The sequence below is a fragment of the Lithobates pipiens genome, unplaced genomic scaffold, assembly GCF_037356315.1.
Source record: "Lithobates pipiens isolate NorthernLeopardFrog02 unplaced genomic scaffold, aLitPip1_a1.2 Scaffold_30, whole genome shotgun sequence".
Lineage (NCBI taxonomy): Eukaryota > Metazoa > Chordata > Amphibia > Anura > Ranidae > Lithobates > Lithobates pipiens.
The window spans coordinates 108,741,086-108,757,611 of record NW_027507791.1 but is presented as its reverse complement, the minus strand read 5'-3'; the positions used below and the strand labels follow the sequence as shown (position 1 = coordinate 108,757,611).

The window sequence follows — 16,526 nt, the reverse complement described above, 5'->3', positions numbered from 1 at the left end:
AAAGCTTGGCTAACATTTCGGAAGAAGGAGACTTGTCGGGAATTAGGTGCATATATGTTAGTCATAGTGTATGTGGTACATCCTATTTTCCCTTTCAGGAAGAGGTATCTACCTCCGGGGTCTACCAGTTTGTCTTGGAGTAGGAATGTGCAATGTTTGGCTAGAAGTATAGAAACCCCCTTTGATTTAGCCTCTAAATTCGTGGCATGAAAAGCCACCTGGAAGTATCGGGATTGTAGTTTCGGAACCGCGTTCGTCCTGAAATGCGTTTCTTGAATGAATAGGATGTCAGGTCGAGATTTTTGCATCTGTAGTAGTAATTGCCTCGTTTTTTTCAGGCAAATTTAGACCCCGTGCATTAAGCGACGTGAAGGTGAGTTTGGGCATGCTGGAATGCGGCATTAAACGAGTCAGTAAGCTAAAGGAGGAGGCATGCCTAGAGCTAACTGAGTCTGGGGATAGATCCGGGGTATGGAGTCAACGGAAGGAAGAGCGTCGGAGGTAGAAATAAGAAGGCAGAATATAGGGGTAGGGAGGGGAAGGGTGTTGAAAAAAGAGGAAAAGGTGAAAAGAAGGGACGATCAAACAAGCACCGACTGCGAGGGCACGCCTACGGCCCCTCTGAAATATTTACAATTAGTCGGTATGAGTCGGTTGAACTGCACGAGGGATGTAGATTTTTGCAGTTAATCAATTCATGTCAGTCCACCGTGTGGGTGGTGGGAGTACCTTGAGGAAAGTATCAAAGATCTGCCGCCAGACCTGCGACCTATAGATGTAATAGAGGCACGGTAGTGGAAGTCATGGGGCTCTACAAGTATGAAGAGAGGGTGCACATGTGAGCGATCTGTGAGATAAAACTGAGTGGGGTAATAGTTCCTTCATGGTGACTCATATAAAGGATGGTGCATAACGGGTCTCCCATAATCTGAGGACTGGGCTATGACTAAGATGGAACCCAATCTTTGAACAACTAATGCTTAGTAACTGGTGTACCCAAAAGAAAACACAACAATTTACCAAATAGGATAACAGGGGAGTTAGTTGTAGTACTGACTACTATTCAAAATCTACCCCCATGCCAGGACGGTAAGTCACTAGACTGCCGGAATCACAAACAGACATCTTTCGATCTCCTGTTAGAAAGAGTGAAAGCGTCCCCTCGGATAATACCTTGTATCAAGTCCACATGAGACGGGGCATACCGTATATACTCGAGTATAAGCCGAGATTTTCAGCCTCTTTTTTGAGGCTGAAAGTGCCCCCCTCGGCTTATACTCGAGTCATCGCCGTCTGACTGCTCGATCAGCGTATCGAGCAGACAGACGGCGGACATACTACAATTTGAAAGCCGCGCCTCCTTCTCCGCCTCCGCCTGTGATAGGCGGAACACTGAATTTCCCAGCAGCCTGTGTTCCGCCTATCACGGACATCGTATCATCCTCGTACTACGGACGAGGATGATACGACGTCTGTGATAGGCGGAACACAGGCTGCTGGGAAATTCAGTGTTCCGCCTATCACAGGCGAAGGCGGCGGCGCAGCTTTTGAACTTTACAATGGCCGCCGACGAAGAGGGCACGGGACGGCACGGCACGGGACGGGACGGGGGCAAGGCAAGGCACGACACGGGACGGATGCAAGGAGGCAAGGCACGGCACGGGACGGAGGCAAGGAGGCAAGGCACGGGACGGAGGCTCGGGACAAAGGTAGGCTGGACACACACACACACACACACACACACACACACACACACACGGATGGAGACACACACAGGGATGGATGGATGGATGGATGGATGGAGACACACACACACAGGGATGGATGGATGGATGGATGGAGACACACACACACAGGGATGGATGGATGGATGGACACACACACACACAGGGATGGATGGACGGACACACAGGGATGGACGGACACACAGGGATGGACGGACACACAGGGATGGACGGACACACACACAGGGATGGACAGGCATGTCTCACCCTCGGCTTATACACGAGTCAATAAGTTTGCCAGTTTTTTTGGGGGTAAATTGGGGGCCTCGGCTTATATTCGGGTCGGCCTATACTCGAGTATATACGGTAGATATACAAAAGTAAAGTGACAACCAGTGACCCTGGCAAAGTGAGTAGATCCCGACAATTAGATTGGAGGGGAGGAGAAAGAATGGGTTCAACCATAATACAAATTAACTCTAGATGCTATCACTCCTTCTGAAGTACAGCCCTATGTCTGGAGTCCCCATTCCATACGGTTGCTCAGTCCAGACCATACTCACGGAAGCGCATTCTTCTGATCGAATAACCCTGTGGTCATACGATTCCGATCGTAGTGATAGCATACGCTTCCGGGCGACCGAGTCAATCATGCAGACTGAAGCTGCTACGACCAATCCATCGGAGCGTAGACAATAGAAGTCTGGTTCGGCGGTGTTTCTACCAGGTCAGCATTGGAAACAGCAGCAACAGAATAGATGCAACATTGTGCCTCTGAGGGATCCGAATATGAGTTTGACAGCTTTCGAATATCAAGCGGTAGACCCCCCCTATGGAAGGCTATCTCACTGCTGGGAGATAATACCTGTCAGCAGGCATAGGAACGTGTAGTAAAAGGGAGAAACAGACCTCTCCAAGATCAAGATATGAAATTGATTAATCTGAACAACCACCGAATGAACAGTTAGAACTGAAAACACAAGTCCGCCGTGGACCGGGGGGAGACAGACCTATGTCACTCCTGTTTCCGGGGAATAACACTGGTCCATCGGTTAGCAGTCCCTGCGCACACGTCGCAGGGTCGGACCAGTAGGAGAGCTGCGGTGATGTGGTCGGTGCTGAGCCAAGCCTCTGCCACTCAGAATTGGTGAAGGGGAGCGACGGCGTCTGGAGGAGACATCTGTAACTTCCATCAGTTCTTCCCTGTCGCGTTGCGGAGTGTTGTAGCGGGCGAAATCCGCATACCAGGTAGGAAGATCGACAAACGGTATGTCAAGAGTATGGCAGAAGTTGTCTAACTCCTCCGGAATCCTCAGTATGGCAGTGCGAGCATTGTGGGTTGCCTGGAGTCCGAACGGAAACTTCCATTTGTAAGGTATGCCTTTCCGTCTGAGTATGTCCAGGAGCGGGCGCAGGTCCCTGCGGTTTTTCAGGGTGATGGCTGACAAGTCCTGAAGTATGTGGATGGGCTGTCCCTCATGGGTGATGGCGTCTTTCACTCTGGCCCTCTGCAGTATTTCTTCTTTTAAGGCATAGTCCACAAGGCAGCATATGACATCCCTGGGCGGATCGTTGTTCCGTCCCCTGGGCCTGAGCGCTCTGTGAATACGTTCCATGACTAGTGATGCTTGCGGGGGCCTTTCCAACAGATTATTAAGATGGCTGTGATTGTCTGTGTTAGGTTTTCGCTCCCCACAGTTTCAGGCAATCCATGGACCCTCAGATTGTGTCTCCTACCCCGATTGTCGAGGTCCTCGACATGTCGTTGGAGGTCTCTGAGGTAAAGGCTATGAGTGGTGGTCTTACGGTCCAGGTCTTTCAAGGCCGTTTGATGGCGATCTGTCGTTTTCTCCACCGCGTGTACTCTTCCTGCTATCTCTTGTAGTTCCTGGCGTAGGTCAGATATTGCCGCCGTTAGGGTGTCCTTTATATCGGTCGCAACTGCCCGAAGGTCCGCTAAACTCATCTGTTGCGATGGAGGGTTGGAAGTCGGGAATGTCTGCACGGAGCGTTGATCAGTGGGGGAGAGAACGATGTTGTCGTTGTTCCGTGCTGTGTGTGAGGTACCATCGCGCCATATTGTGCCTCTGTGTGCGCAACATCTCTGGGATGTTATAGGCAGCACGGTTATCTGGTCCTCTCGGGGGAACGGGAACCCGATGTGCCGCGGGATGAAGTCCCCATGTGTAGATGGCTAAAATTCACCTCTCTTCAATGAAAGATGAAGGAATAGGCCGTGGTCCGACGGAGATGAAGAATTAAGCTGCCATCTTCCTCAGCCGGCAAGCCACGCCCCCCGAAAGGTAATCCTTTAGGTGAAAAAAAAAGAAAAGGCAAGTAAGCCCAACAGCAAGCACTTAGAACACAAAAGGTAAAGACCTAACTTGCTGCAGCTGAGTGTTTTTGAGAGATCCTATGGTTGCCAAAGGCACACATGGAGATGGAGAGGCAGGACTCAGAACATGCTGAATTAAACTTTGCCCCTCCAGTTGGCACATTACCTTCACATACAGGGTTTCACCAGACGGGCGCACTGTGGCCTTGGATCTATAAAGTGCTTTGTGGCTGACTCGCAAGTGGCTAGGCAAGTTGAGTACCCAAGGACACATTACAGGATAGCCCTCTGAGTGGGCTTCAGTTGCAAAGCTGAGAATCAGCTGATCTGGTAAGCTGCAAAATGAGCCCCTTACATGAAGAAACTTGCTAGAAGAAACAGCAAAAAAGGTTTTACTTTTCTCAGGAGAGAGGACATCCATTCTCAGACGGAAGCAAAAAAAAAAAACTGAGGCCTGATGGGAGTGGGAAGAGGTACATTAGGCTGTTAATACAGCTTCTGTTTGCCTGTGTCCGGGTGTGTATGTACATATGTTTATTTATTCTAAAATATGCCAGTTAGGTGGTCTCTAACATGTTGACAGACACCTGATCTGGCAAGTCAATTTATCAGGAAGACAAACCACTATCGTAGTAAAGCAGAAACTGAGATTGAGGAAATAGATCAATATCTCTATCATACAAGACATACCTGCTAATAACTGATGACGTTTGAGATGTATGAGCAATAAAAAGGGCAGCAGGTTTTTTAAGCTGCGACATACTTCTTGCCTATAGGGTGTGTAAATGCTACATGAAGGAGCAACAGACACACCGTGGGAGAGCAACTTGAGGAGAGGGTAGTGTTCAATTACCTAGCAAATTTAGATGGACTTCACTAATAAATTAAACCAGAACAGAAACATTTATGCACATATAAAAACGCACAACACCCCAGAGCAAATACGGGCAAAAAACACCAGAAGGCTCACAATTCAACTAAAGCACATACGAATGTGACCAGAGATGAGGGAGATGATCCTATACAAGTCCATAATTCAAAAGTCTATATTCCTCCATGAAAATAAAGTATGAACACCGCCAGTGTCTGCAGATTCTTTCCAGGTGGCAGGATTGGGATGACCTCCAATTGCAGACTCACATGTATGTGAAAGACAAGGGAAGAGAAACAGCACCACCAACTAAGTGAAGTAGTTTTATTAGCTCACATAAAAAACAAAGATAATATGCATTCACAGTATGTGATCCAAAAAGTAGCATGTAATGCATTTTCACTAGATGGCAAATTTTTCCCAGCCCAGGCACTTCCACGTGCAGATAGCCTTTTGCCAGGAGCCAGAAGGCCCAATGTAGACCATAGAGAGATAGTCAGGGTGTAAACAGGGCACCCAAATGATGTGATATCGGAGAAGGTGTGGCAACATGTTTGGGGCATTCCTGACCCTTTTTCTAACCTGGAATTGCATAACTTGCTGCTTTTTGCAGTACATCCTGAGTGCATATGATCTTTGTTTTTTTTGAGCTAATAAACGACTACACTTAAGCAGGCCATAGACTGTGGCAGGTGATGGCATCTCTGCCTGAAGACCGTGATTATTGCTAGGGGTTATAGCAGATGATCAATCAACTTTGTACATTCAGCCTGCCCATACACAGTACGAATCTCAGCCATTTGAACCCTCTATGGCCAGCCTTCGTTGGTGGTGACATTTCTCTTTCCTTGTCTTTTACATAAATTAAACCAGAAAAGCAGCCAACACTTTGAGCAATTACAGCAACAGCTTTTTTTTTCCCCATTTTGGGATAAAGGTTTTACATAAATTAATAAAATCTGACTATTGCAAGCACTCGTGTCAGCGGTAAATGGTTGGTCTTAACCCTCCAACTGCCATTTTTGCGGGACAGCTCGGTCCGTTAAAAAGACTTACTGACAGGATCACTAGGTGAAATGGAGCAAAAAAAAGCCTACGAAAGTAAACTAATGCAGCCATCACATCTAAGAAATGAGAAGCTGCAACAAAATAAAAATTTCTTATGTTTAACCACTTAAGCCCCGGACCATTTTGCTGGCTTAAGACCAGAGCACTTTCTGCGATTTGGCATTGCACCGCTTAAACTGACAATTGTGCAGTCGTGCAACGTGGCTCCCCAAAAAAATTGACGTCCTTTTTTCCCACAAATAGAGCTTTCCTTTGGTTGTATTGATTCACCTCTGCGTTTTTTATTTTTTGCGCTATAAACAAAAAAGTGTGACGTCACGTTCTTATTTCATTTTTGCTGTAAAAAATTATATAAAAAAAACGTTTTTTCCTCAGTTTAGGCCGATACATATTCTTTTACATACAAATAAAAATTCGCAATAAGCGTTTGATTGGTTGGCGCAAAAGTTATAGCGTTTACAAAATAGGGGATAGTTTTATGGCATTTTTATAAAAAAAATTTTTTACTAGTAATGGTGGCGACCAGCGATTTTTATTGTGACTGCGACATTATTGAGGATACATCGGACATTTTTGGGACCATTGTCATTTATATAGCAATCAGTTCTATGCAAATGCACCGATTCCTATGTAAATGACACTGGCAATGAAGGGGTTAACCGGGAGATGGCAGTGTAGGGGTTAAGTGTCCTAGGGGTGTGTAACTGTGGGGGGCGAGGCTGTGTTTTACAGATCCCTGCTCCAATCACAGGGAGCAGAGATTAGTGTCACTTGTTGCTAGGCAGAAGGGGGAGATGCTGTTTACATCAGCATCTCTCCGTTCTTCCTCCCCGTGAGACGATCGCGGGTTTCCCCGCAGTGATAGAGTTCGTGGGACCTGCGGTCGGACTCATGGGGGTCCGACGGCGAGCACGCGATGGCAAAGCGGCAAATTGAGAGGGACTTGCATGCACGCCCATTTGCCTGTCCGTGCCATTCTGCCAATGTACATCTTCGTGCGCCGTCGGGAAGTGGTTAAAGTGGTTGTAAAAGGATTTTTTTTCGTCATGCTTACCTGTAAAATCCTTTTCTTTGAGTACATCATAGGACACAGAGTTAGGCTAATATTCATTACCTACTGGGTTATACGCCCTCTCTAGGTGAATGGACACTGGTAGACAGTCTTAGACAGGAAATAATCCCCTATATAACTCCTCCCATACAGGAAGTACATCAGTTTTGTAGCAAGAACTAAAGCATCAAAAGAGGGAAGGGATCTCTGTGTTCCATGATGTACTCAAAAGAAAAGGATTTTACAGGCAAGTATGATGAAAAAATCCTATTTTCTTTTTCATACATCATGGGACACAGAGTTGGGCTAAAATTCATTACCTAGTGGGACGTCCCAGAGCAAAAACCTTGAGGGGAGACACCCTGCCAAACAATAGCCGTCAGACCTTATACCACAGCCCATAGTACACTGTGGCCAAAAGCCAAAGCCTCGGCTGCTCGAACATCCACTTGATATGATAGATTATGTGAATGTATGCACTGAAGACCAGGTAGCAGCCTTACAAATCTGAGCCACAGATACCTGATGGCGAAAAGCCCAGGAGGTTCCTACACCCCTGGTAGAATGAGCTCTCATCCTAAAGGGAGGAGCTTTACGTTTCAAACCATAGGCCTGCATGACCAACTGACGGATACAATTGGCAATGGAAGCTTTGGAAGCTGCCTGCCCATTCTTGAGTCCTTTTGGTAAAACAAAAAAAGGAGTCTGATCCTCGGATCTCCGCAGATCTAGACAAATAAACCTCGACTGCCCAGACAATGTCCAAGGAATGCAGTCTCTCTTCCGCTGAACGAGGCAGAGAGAAAAAAGAATGTCCCGATTTGAAGGAAAGGCCGACAGCACTTCTGGCATAAGCATGGAACAGGTCATAACATGACCCTGACATGGTGAAGGATCAAGTATGGTTCCCTGCACGAAAGGGCCACCAACTCTGACACCCTTCTAGCTGAGGCAATGGCCATCAGGAAGGCTAGCCTGCTCCGCAGCAAGTCTAATGGAATTTCCTCGATGGGCTCAAATGGTTGTTTCTGTAACACAGACAGCACCAAGTTCAAGTCCCAAGGACACATAGGTGACTTAATGGGGGGGGGGGGGTGGGGGGATTAGTTGCCCCCTGCTTTTCTAGCATTCACTAGGGTAGACACCACTGGTCCCAAGATACCAGGGTTCTGAGACACCTGAGGAAGCAGTCACTGAGGTTTTAAGCGGAGGCACCTGGTGCTTCTCTTTAAAGGAAGTAGAGAGGGCTTCCCTCCGGAAATATTTTGGATATATTTGTCCAAATCATCAAATGCTCCCGAAGAAAGTGGAAACCTGACAATAACTTCCTTACAAAGAGGCTCGGCTGACCAGTTCTTAAGCCACAAAAGTCTGCTCGTATGTACAGACAAGAGAGCCAAACGAGAAACCTGCTGTATTGAATTCTTTAAGGCATCAACAGCAAAACACAGTGCTTGAGGAATATCTGTCTTATTTTCAGCAAGATCATCCTCCAGGTTTGGCCTGTCAGGCCATCTGACCTGATCCTTTATGGACTGGCAGATACCAATTGCTGAAAAAGCTGGCTGAATAGTTGAACTGGCCTAAGAAAAGGAAGCCTTTAATAATGACTCCAGCTTCTTGTCAACAGGGTCTTTCAAACCCTGTGCATTATCCACCGGACAAGTTCTTGTTCAAGGAAGAGACTGCTGCATCTACGGTTGGCATGCTCCACTTCTTAATGAACTTTTCATTCATGAGATAGAAAAAGAAAACCTCTTAGGACAGGAGTCTCAAACTGGCGACCCTCCAGCTGTTGTGAAACTACAAGTCCCATGAGGCATTGCAAGACTGACAGTTACAAGCATGACGGAACTTTTAGTTTTTCAACAGCTGGAGGGCCACTAGTTTGAGACCCCTGTCTTAGGAGGAACAAAAATCCTGTCAGGATATTGCCAATCAGAATACACCGCTTGTTCCAACAGTGGGTGTATGGGGAAAACTGTGCGGCCTGAAGACACCTCAGGGACCCCAAAGAGGACCGGGGGGCTCAGTAACGTCTACAAAAGCCAACTTAAAGGAAGAATGAACCATCTCGGTAAGATTTTGGCTCAAAAGCCTCTGCGACTGAGAGGCAGACACCAACTAGATAGCTTCTTGTCCAGATTGGTCTGGTCTCAAGGCTGACTTGAGTGGACTCATCCGCCAGAATACTGAGCTTTTAGCTCTTCCCCATCCTCAAGCCATGCCTGCTCCAATCTAGGAGGCTCAGAGAAGGGGGATCTGTCCCACGCCTTGTCACCCTATGGAATAGAGGCAATCATGCCAGCAATCCTGTGCTTTAACCTGGCTAGGCCCGAGGACAGTTCATCCTTGGTGATAAAGGGTGAAGCAGCATCGTTGACTGTAGGCACCATGCCAGATAGGCGCAATGGCTCAGATTGCCTGGAAGCCTCTGGTCTTTCAGGGGATATAACACTAGGGCTATGACTAGGTTCATCAGGCGCTGCCGACGATATAGGTGTGCCCTTCCTTGTAGTTAGTCCTGCTCCTCTTTTTTGAAGACATTGACAAGCCACAAAAAAAAAGTACCTGGGTGTAGTGTTAACACACCTCAGAAGGGAGCCCTTTAATAGGGTTCACCAAGCCCCTATGCAACAATCCTGCTAAGCACCTTGGTGACTCACATGACCTGGGTAAGAAGAAATGAACCGCTGAAAAATGGCTGATTCAGTACCTGCTCTGTGTCTCACAGCTGCCTTCTGGAAGCACTGCATGCGTGGCATACAAAGCTTGAATAAGTTGGCTGTGCGATGGAACGTTCTGCGCATGCAAGCACCATAGCCGCCAAACTGCTGAGCACAGCAGCGCTCTTGCGAATGCACGTGCGCCATGGCAAAAAAAAAAAAAAAGAGGAAAAATGGCACACAATCATGCACCATCATACAGGTAAAAAATGCCAGACACAAGCAAAAAAAGGTACACTTTGCAAACAACCACAGCTAGCCCAAAACTCCCTCACATGGTCACCACACACAGGTGTCCAGCATTTAGCTAGCTTGACTGATTGTTACAATCACTGGGACACCCCACAATAGGTAAAGGGGTTTCACTTACCCATCCAGCTTAGAAACTAAGAGCACAATCTTCACCCATCATGGCAGGTTTCTGTCACCCAAGAACCTTCAAGGACCGGGTATCCTTTTCATGTTTAGAGTCCACTCCCTTGGATCTGTACAGCACCCTACAGGAATGCTTTACCGCTGTGGTGTCCACTTTTCAGGGTCCAGCGTCCGGAGGTCACATTACAGGCAAAACCTTGCAGGATCTTGAGTTTTCTTTGCGAGGCTCGGGCACCATTTATCTAAGCATATATAGCCTGTGTCAAATGGATCCAATTGGTCAATCCCTTGATTAATTTAAGAACTGTTTGTGGGACTAGAGACCTGGAGCCCAGAGAGCTCAAACAAACGGGCTCATCCACCTTGCAGACACCGGTAAAAAAACTGATGTACTTCCTGTATGGGAGGGGTTATACAGAGGATCATTTCTTCCCTAAGACTTTGTCTACCAGTGTCCATTCCCCTAGAGATGGCGTATAACCCATTCGGTAATGAATATTAGCCCAACTCTGTGTCCCATGATGTATAAAAAAGAAAGTGTTATTTTTTTCTTAAAATAATAATAAACATGGTATTACTCATCTACTCTGTGCAATGGTACTCTTCTGTCTGCTCCCATAGCAAGCCAGTTGCTATGAGGGCAAACGTGCAGGCTTGCTCCCAACCCCATGCTCTCTGGTCACCAAATTCGACTGACAGCAGCAAGAGCCAATGGCTTCCACTGCTGTGTCAGAGCCTGTGGGAGAGAGAGCAGTGATGCTGCTTTTGGGCAGAACGCTGGATCGAGATTGGACTCAGGTAAGTATTTGGGGGGATGGGTAACTGAGCATAAACTTTTTTTTTACCTTAATGCAGAGAATTAAGGTAAAAATCCTTAATGCCTTTAGAACCACTTTAAGGAGGTGATTGCATTATGAAAAAATACAGCTAAAATGGCTGCTGGGAAGTCTTATAGGCCAAGTTCACTGCTCCACCAGTATTCAGGGTATACCATGTTAACATGTTCCACCTGTACTTAGGGTATAACATGTTAACATGTTGCAGCTACTGCCACCAACTCACCCCTTCCACTGTGAACAGCTACAGGGGATCCTTTCCTCCGCCGCTGTGGTCACATTAAAATCAGTGTAGCAGTGCTCTTTTTTTTTTTAATAATAAAATGCCAGAAGTCCCATTTTGCACAAAATATACTTACTGCAGTATATTTTTTGGGTAAACTAAATTGTTTATCAAGTTTTATTTGTTCGGAAATACAGGGTGATTGTTTTATTGAAGGTTTCTACTAGACAAAAACTAAGTGCACAAAATGGTTTGCTTTCTGGAAAAAAAAAAAAAAAAAAAAAAAAAAAGATGACATACCTTTTTTGCTTTTGTTTTCTTTTCATAAGATTCTGAAAGAGGCTTTTTCTTCTGCTGAACATTAGCTTTACAAAACAGCTCTTCAAATTCTTTGGTGTCTGCTATATCTGGCTCCCTTAGTGTATCCCACAAGGAACCCGTCGTGCTCGTTTTTGGGCTACTAAATAGAGTGTTAAAAAAATATATAGACAGATACAAAATATATTATATACAATAACTCATCATTTTATTCAATCATTTTTAAGCATAATCTGCAGTCCTAGTTTTAAGCATCTATAAAGTCCAATTTTTAAAATGATTCATCTTACCTGAGCTGATATTAACCACTTAAATATTTCATAAATGTTAAAGAGGGATTCCACCTAAAAAAATAAATATTAAAAGCCAGCAGCTATAAAAATACTACAGCTGCTGACTTTTAATAAATGGACACTCACCTGTCCCGGGTTCCAGCGAAGCCGGCAGCCGAGGCCGATTGATCGCTCGGCCCTCGGCTGCTGCCGTCACCATTCTAGGTGAGGGAATCAGGAAGTGAAGCGAATCGGCTTCACTTCCCGGTTCCCTACTGCGCATGCGCGAGTCGCGCAGCGCAATAGAAATTCTCCGCGCTGTCACTGGGACCCGTGTGTGTCCCAGCAGACAGCACGGCAGGACAGGATATGACAGACTCCCACGGGAGTCTATGCCCGGAAGTGGGTGTAAATACCTGTCTTTGACAGGTATCTCCACCCCCCTCCCCCCTGTAAGGTGCCAATTGTGACACCGGAGGGGGGGAGGGTTCCGATTAGCGGAGGTTCCACTTTAGGGTGGAACCCCGCTTTAAAGTGTACATTTCAGGCTGTTATAGCGGCGTTTTCACCCCCACTAGCTGCTGAAGAAAGGGTTAAAAGTGTCCATGTTGCGGCACTGCCAAATCACTTTGCAGGCGCTTCGGCAGCGCTGACAATTCATTTCAATTGGCAGGGTGCTTTAGGAGCGGTGTATACACTGCCTCAAAGATGCCGCTAGCAGGACTTTTTTTTTCCCATCCTGCAAGTGCACCAACACAGTGTGAAAGCACTGGGGAGGCATGAGAGGTGCCATTTTTAGCACTAAAACTCCTGAAAAGCGCCCCGGTGTGAAAGGGGTCTTACGCAAACCCCCAAACATGAAATATTTTCTGAAAGTGGGTGTGCTGGCATGGTAGTTTCATTTTTTTTTTTAGGTCACATGATATATTAATGCTCGTGTTTATAAAACAAATTTTCAGTTAAAAAAAAAAATACACAAAAGTTACAAAAAATTGCTCAGAGTATATTCATATCAAACATGTCAAGCCTTAAAACTGTGTCATCCTGTGAAACAGCAACACATTTCTGTACCTAAAGTTGTTCATAGGTAATGTCTTAAAAGCGACCTGTTTGGAACGAAAGAGGATGTAAAGCACTTTTTTTTGACCTGAGAAAGTAAAGGCATAATGTGCTAGTATGCATCACATACTAGCACATTATGTGAAACCTGCAAATGAAGCCCTTGTTGCCACCGCTGAAGACTGCATCCATCTTCGCCTGTCTTCCTTCTGGGTCCACATATACAGTAAAGATCTCCTAAATAGCAAACGTTTAAGAGATATTTACAGTACCTATAGGTAAGCCTTATTATAGGCTTACCTATAGGTACAAATACATGGAAGTATACATCCTCTTTAACCGTGTATGATGGCCCTAGAATTATTTCTCTCATTCTTGTGTGCAATGATAAATAATGTGTGGTGCAACTAGTTATTATGGGTAGACGCACTGCATGTACTGTATGTGTTTAGGGCAGGAAGATTAAAGTGGAAGTAAACTCCCCTATTGTTTTCAGCCAAGGAAGCTGTCATCTTTGCCTCTGTTTAATCTTCAACTGCTATGGTGCTGCACATGTGATTCGTTACGACACCAGCCATTGGATGGTTTGATAGTTTGGCTGAGAGCAAAGCCAATGTGCAGTTAGCATTCCCGTAATGACTTTTTCTTTTAACTGTTTAAATTAATGGGTTTACTTCCACTTTAAACAATTTTTGGGGAATTTTTAAAACCTTTATCTTTACTGATATCACATAGGGCAGCGTTTCTCAACGCCAGTCCTCAAGGCGCCCCAACAGGTCATGTTTTTAGGATTTCCCTCAGATGAAATGGCTGTGGTAATTACTAAGACAGTGAAACTGATCAAATCACCTGTAATAATGGGAAGCCTGAAAACATGACCTGTTGGTGCGCCTTGAGGACTGGAGTTGAGACACACTGACACAGGGGACCAATAGCCCCCTATGTGATAGTACAATGTAAAGACCCTCCACTAATGGTCAATGATGCGCCTCATGCTTAGTTAACTGCTTCTCCATCAACAGCCATTGGAAAATTACATAGTAAGGTTGAATAAAGACATCAGTCCATCCAGTTCAACCTGAGTGTCTACAATTGTCCCCATCACTGTACATTGCACACTCACATCGGTCCCTACCCTCAAGGAGCCCACAATACAAAGTCCCCATTCATTCACTAGGGCCAATTTTGGACAGAAGCCAATTAACCTACCTGCATGTCTTGGAGTGTGGGAGGAAACCGGTGTACCCGGAGGAAACCCACGCAGGCACAGGGAGAACATGCAAACTCCAGGCAGGTAGTGTCATGGTTGGGATTTGAACCAGCGACCCTTCTTACTGCTAGGCGAAAGTGCTAACCACTACACCACTGTGCCACCCTCAACCCTGAACCCAGACGTGATGTAATACACAAGGTTTTTGGATTTATTCATTCACAGATGTTTGCTGAGTTCTCTTCAACATACCCAGCAACACCCACCATGCTGTTTCCAGACCTGCAAATCTGACAGTAGACGAAGACGCATGGGGGGTGGGGGTGTTTGTGCGGCAAGTTCTGGTGAAAACAATTGGGCGGAGGAAGAGATAAAGATGTTTAATGAACAGGTCACATGAAATGGAAGGATGGAGATGAATAGTTAAATGTGCAGGACAAGAGAGGTGAAGAGTTTAACATACAGATCAAATAGACTGTAAATGAGTAGTGTAGAATAGATTAGACTAGTTTAACACTAGTGCTGCTGTGTTTTCAGTGCGTTTTAGTAGTACATTTGTGCATGCATTTTTTTTTTTATTTTTTTTTTATTTTTTTAAGTGTTTTCACATTTGTTTTGTTTTTTTGTTTTGTTTTTTTAGACAGAGGAGACTAGTTATTAAACACAAAGCCTTGCTAAAAATGCATGCACATGTAATTGATACAAGTTGAGCTGCATTTCCCTTGAGATGTCCAATTACTATTTCTGTATCTTGATATACGTACATACGTTGCTTGTATTTTATGATACCTAATAAACTTTATTTGGAAAAAAAAAAATGCATGCACATGCATTTTTGTACATTTTCACTGATGTCTGTGGGATCAAAAACACACTGTGCTGCACCTTTTTAAAAATGGCACTGCACTATGTTGTATTGATATGAACAGGCACTCTAGAGTATATGGAGATTTCCATTGTGATGCATAGCAGCACAATGGCAGTTAAAGGAGAAATCGCACTAGTGTGAACTATAAACTTTACTTGTAGCTGCTGCGATGTGTACAGTACTCCAGAAACGAATGAATAAGTAATTTATTCATTCGTGTTTTTTTCTTCCATTGAAAGAGGAAGGGGAGGGACTTTTCTTTTTATTTAACTTGGTGCCATTAACAAACATCCACCACCAGAAGTACTAGTGTAGCATTCTACTGTATATTACCTGTTACTTGTCTTGATCTGAATTCTAGTCCAGTAGAGTGGCTTCATAGGACACTTAGGCTCCACAGGGGGCTTGCGAGGGGCTTCCTTGGATAACAAAAGCCCAAAGAAAGAGCCAGGACCAGGAGGTGGTGGAACAAAGCCTGGGGGTGGAGGGGGACCAGAGCCTGGCAGTGGTGGAGGTGGAGGGGGACCAGAGCCTGGCAGTGGTGGAGGAGGTGGGGGACCAGTGCCTGGCAGTGGTGGAGGAGGTGGAGGACCAGAGCCTGGAAGAGGGGGTGGTGGTGGAGGAGGAGGCGGCCCTGATCCAGGTGGAAGAGGAGGCGGTAGAGGCACAAAACCTGGCAGTGGAGGTGGTGTAGGACCTCCAAAAGAAGGGAGAGGAGGAGGAGGTGGTGGAGGAACTCTGCTAGAATTTGATAAAGAGGTAGGTGAGAGAGGCACACACAGAGATGATTCCTGAGATTCCGTGGGGCTCGCTAAGCTCTGAATCAGGAATGGTATATTCAGCTTCTTAGGAACTATTTGGTTGCTCTTTTGAATTTTGTTGTCCTCCTCGCTGGCTTTCAGAAAAGTGTCCCTGTCCGTCTGAATGTAAACGCTACGAAAGTTTTTTGGCTGGTTCTCATCTTCAGTAGAAACACAGGCATCACAGCTTTCACCTTTTCCCTTATTCAACCAATTCTCTAGGTCCTCTCGTAAGCTCTGTATGGTCTCTTCTAGCCTTGTAACCTGGACAGCCTGCTCTCCACGGACATTGAAGATTTCCACTTCAAATTGTGTCTGTAGACCAAAGGGAAACATATATACATATTACATAATTTGAACTATAAAAATTAGCTGCGTCAATGTTAAAAGTAGTTGTAAAGGCAGAATGCATTCCATGCATTAAGATAAAAAAAAAAACCTTGTGTGCAGCAGCCCACCTAATACTTACCTGAGCTCCCTCTCTATCCAGCGATGTACATGAGTGCCATGGACGTTCGGGACTCTTCCTCCTGATTGGCTGAGACAACAGTGGTGCCATTGGCTGCCGCTGCTGTCAAAGTCAGTTAGCCAATCGGGAGAGAGGGGGCAGGGCCAAACTGGGGCTCTGTGTCTGAATGGACACATGGGCTCTGTGGTTTGGCTTGGGTGCCCCCATATCAAGCTGCTTGCTGTGGGGGCACTCGACAGGGAGGGAGGGGCCAGGAGCGCCCGAAAAGGAACCTGAGAGGATCTGGGCTGCTCTGTGCAAAACCACTGCACAGAGCAGACA

At 45.8% G+C, this 16,526-nt stretch overlaps 1 protein-coding gene across 4 annotated transcripts in view; it reads right to left on the bottom strand.

Annotated features, from left to right (window-relative positions):
• FMN1 (formin 1) overlaps positions 1–16,526 on the bottom strand; it is a 549,096-nt gene that overhangs the window by 229,988 nt on the left and 302,582 nt on the right. For 3 of the 4 annotated variants that reach the window (XM_077464743.1, XM_077464744.1, XM_077464746.1), the window contains 2 exons: positions 15,270–16,051; positions 11,510–11,669 (listed from right to left, as the gene is read on the bottom strand). In XM_077464743.1, the coding sequence (XP_077320869.1) occupies positions 11,510–11,669; positions 15,270–16,051 (942 nt within the window). The remainder of the gene's footprint in view (positions 1–11,509; positions 11,670–15,269; positions 16,052–16,526) is intronic. The other variant, XM_077464745.1, reaches the window with a different exon arrangement.